Raw genomic sequence first — 2,327 nt, forward strand, 5'->3', positions numbered from 1 at the left:
CTCGGAATCTCTATACTAGAATATCTTGGTGCTCAAGTTAAGAGTATAAAAGACAACTAGAGATATTACTCGCCAAATACTACATATTTAATATGGTATTACCTATTATGCAGACTTCCATACAATCAGGAGGCTTGGAATACTATCTATGATTTGATAAACCGCCCCTGGTTCGGTCGTCTGTGGATAGTGTAAGAGATCCACCTTACAAATCACCGCGCTATGATTCGGTACGGTTACAATGAAATTTCCTGGCCTCGGTTTCGTCGGGCGTTAATATGCGTTATAGAAAAGACAGAATTACCGTTGCAGGAATTTTCTGATAAGGCCGTGAAACTAAATAGGTTAATGGAATACTTCCCGGAGAGCAACTTTGACTCCTTGATTTATCTGTCTATATATCAACTTTGTGTTGATCCTCGAGATAAGGTGTATGGGCTGTTAGGTTTGGCTTCACCTAAAATGGCTGCTACTGTACGGCCTCAATATTCTTCGCCCGTTGGCACTGTGTACAGAGATATATTCCTTCTTTTGCTAGATCAAATGCAACGGCTAGACTCACTCAGGTATGCTAAGTGGCAGGAAGAGCTGGAAGAGCAATTTTCATCATGGATACCTGATTGGTCTAATCTTGAGGTTGAGCCAACAGCTTATGGGAATCTTCCATCAGCAGCTTCTCTCTCAAGGGCGCATGCCACATTTGTTTCTCCCAACTTGCTACAAGTAACTGGTATATTTTGCGCAACTGTCTCATTTGTCTGCGATCCCGTTGGGCGACAAGCTGCTCATATTTCAGGGGCAATTCAAAGATGGGCGCCTGATAATCTACAAACCGGTTCGTAGGTTACTGGTGAAAGCTTGTTGGATGCTTTCGCATCGACACTTACCGAGAACGAACTGCGAGATCGATATGCGACAATTGGCTCGTATCCCACGTTGCAGGAAGTGAAGTCCCATATTTTTGGTGATATGACGAAGACGGAGGATTTGTCAAATGGGGAAACATGGAACAGAAATATACTGAGGCGTCTGAGCAGTCGTGCTTTCATCACCACAGAAGAGGGATATTTTGGATTAGGGATACCGAGTACAAAGTCAGGTACGACTAGCGACGGAATAATCTGGCTGAAAGCTAATGCAGTGTTTCAGGCGATATTATATGCGCTATATTGGGATGTGCTTTCCTGATTGTTCTACGACCTGCGCCTTCGAACAGGTACTGCGTCGTGGGCATTTCCTCTTTGCATGGATTTACCGATGGAGAGGCTCTTCTGGGACCTTTACTATCGCCTTGGAAAGTGCGAATAAAGCTTGACTCCAACGGCTATGACAAGATTTACTTCATCAATTCCTTAACGGGTGAGAGTACTCACGAAGATCCACGACTGGAGGCATTGCCATCACATTGGGAAGAGCTTGAAGCTGTGCGAACACAGGATGATCCATTACTCTTTGGGCGGTTCAGAAATAAACTTACTAGAGAAGTTTGGAACTCCGATCCACGCCTACTTCCGGAAGCTTTGGAAAAGCGTGGCGTGAAAATTGAGACTTTTGAGCTTGTCTAAGCTATATAATAATTAATGACTTATCTAAAAGAAAGGTAAATATCTTACAGTATTATAAAGAAGTAATTAAATAGCTTAAAAGAATAGAAGCAAAGAATTAAAATTATATATTTTATAATAGTTTTATTACTTATATTATAACTAATTCGAAATCTATAAATTTATTATTTTTATTTAAAACTAGTTTTCTTTATTTTACTTTATACTTTATTATTCTCGGTATTTATAAATTAATTAACTTATATAAGGTTTTCTAATTACACGAAATACTTGAATTAAAAAAGAGTAAAGTATATTTTTTATAGCTTTATTTATACTCGAGGCTTATTTCCTTATATAATACTTATTTATTATAAGAAAAAATTATATAAAATATATAATATTAGAAGAACTTATAATGAATAATTAATTAAGCCTTTAATAATATTATATTAAAAGAGAAAAAATTTTTATAAGCGAAATTAAAAAAGAAAAAATCTAATAATAAAAAGATAAATTTTTAAATTAGAATTAAAAGTTTATATTTATTATTTATATTATTAATAAAACTTTACTTTTTCTTTTAAATAATAAGAATTACTTTTTATAAAACTATTACTTTTATTAATACTTTTTAAAGTTTATTTATAATTTATTATAATTTAATATAAAAGTATTATTATTAGCTTATTATTACTTAAATTTATATTTTAGTAATAATAAATAATTATTATTATATTAAAGAATTAATTAAGAAAAGCAAAGCTTTTAATTAATTATTAA

At 33.9% G+C, this 2,327-nt stretch overlaps 1 protein-coding gene across 1 annotated transcript; it reads left to right on the top strand.

Moving 5' to 3' along the window:
• Nucleotides 1–462: 462 nt before the first annotated feature.
• Nucleotides 463–1,565, top strand: K444DRAFT_623841 (uncharacterized protein; the record flags this gene model as incomplete). Its single annotated transcript, XM_024882327.1, has 2 exons — nucleotides 463–839; nucleotides 1,142–1,565. 2 exons carry the CDS (start codon nucleotides 463–465, stop codon nucleotides 1,563–1,565), a joined length of 801 nt encoding a protein of 266 aa, XP_024744606.1.
• Between the last annotated feature and the right edge of the window lie 762 nt (nucleotides 1,566–2,327).

Source organism: Hyaloscypha bicolor, assembly GCF_002865645.1.
Source record: "Hyaloscypha bicolor E unplaced genomic scaffold K444scaffold_10, whole genome shotgun sequence".
Classification (NCBI taxonomy): domain Eukaryota; kingdom Fungi; phylum Ascomycota; class Leotiomycetes; order Helotiales; family Hyaloscyphaceae; genus Hyaloscypha; species Hyaloscypha bicolor.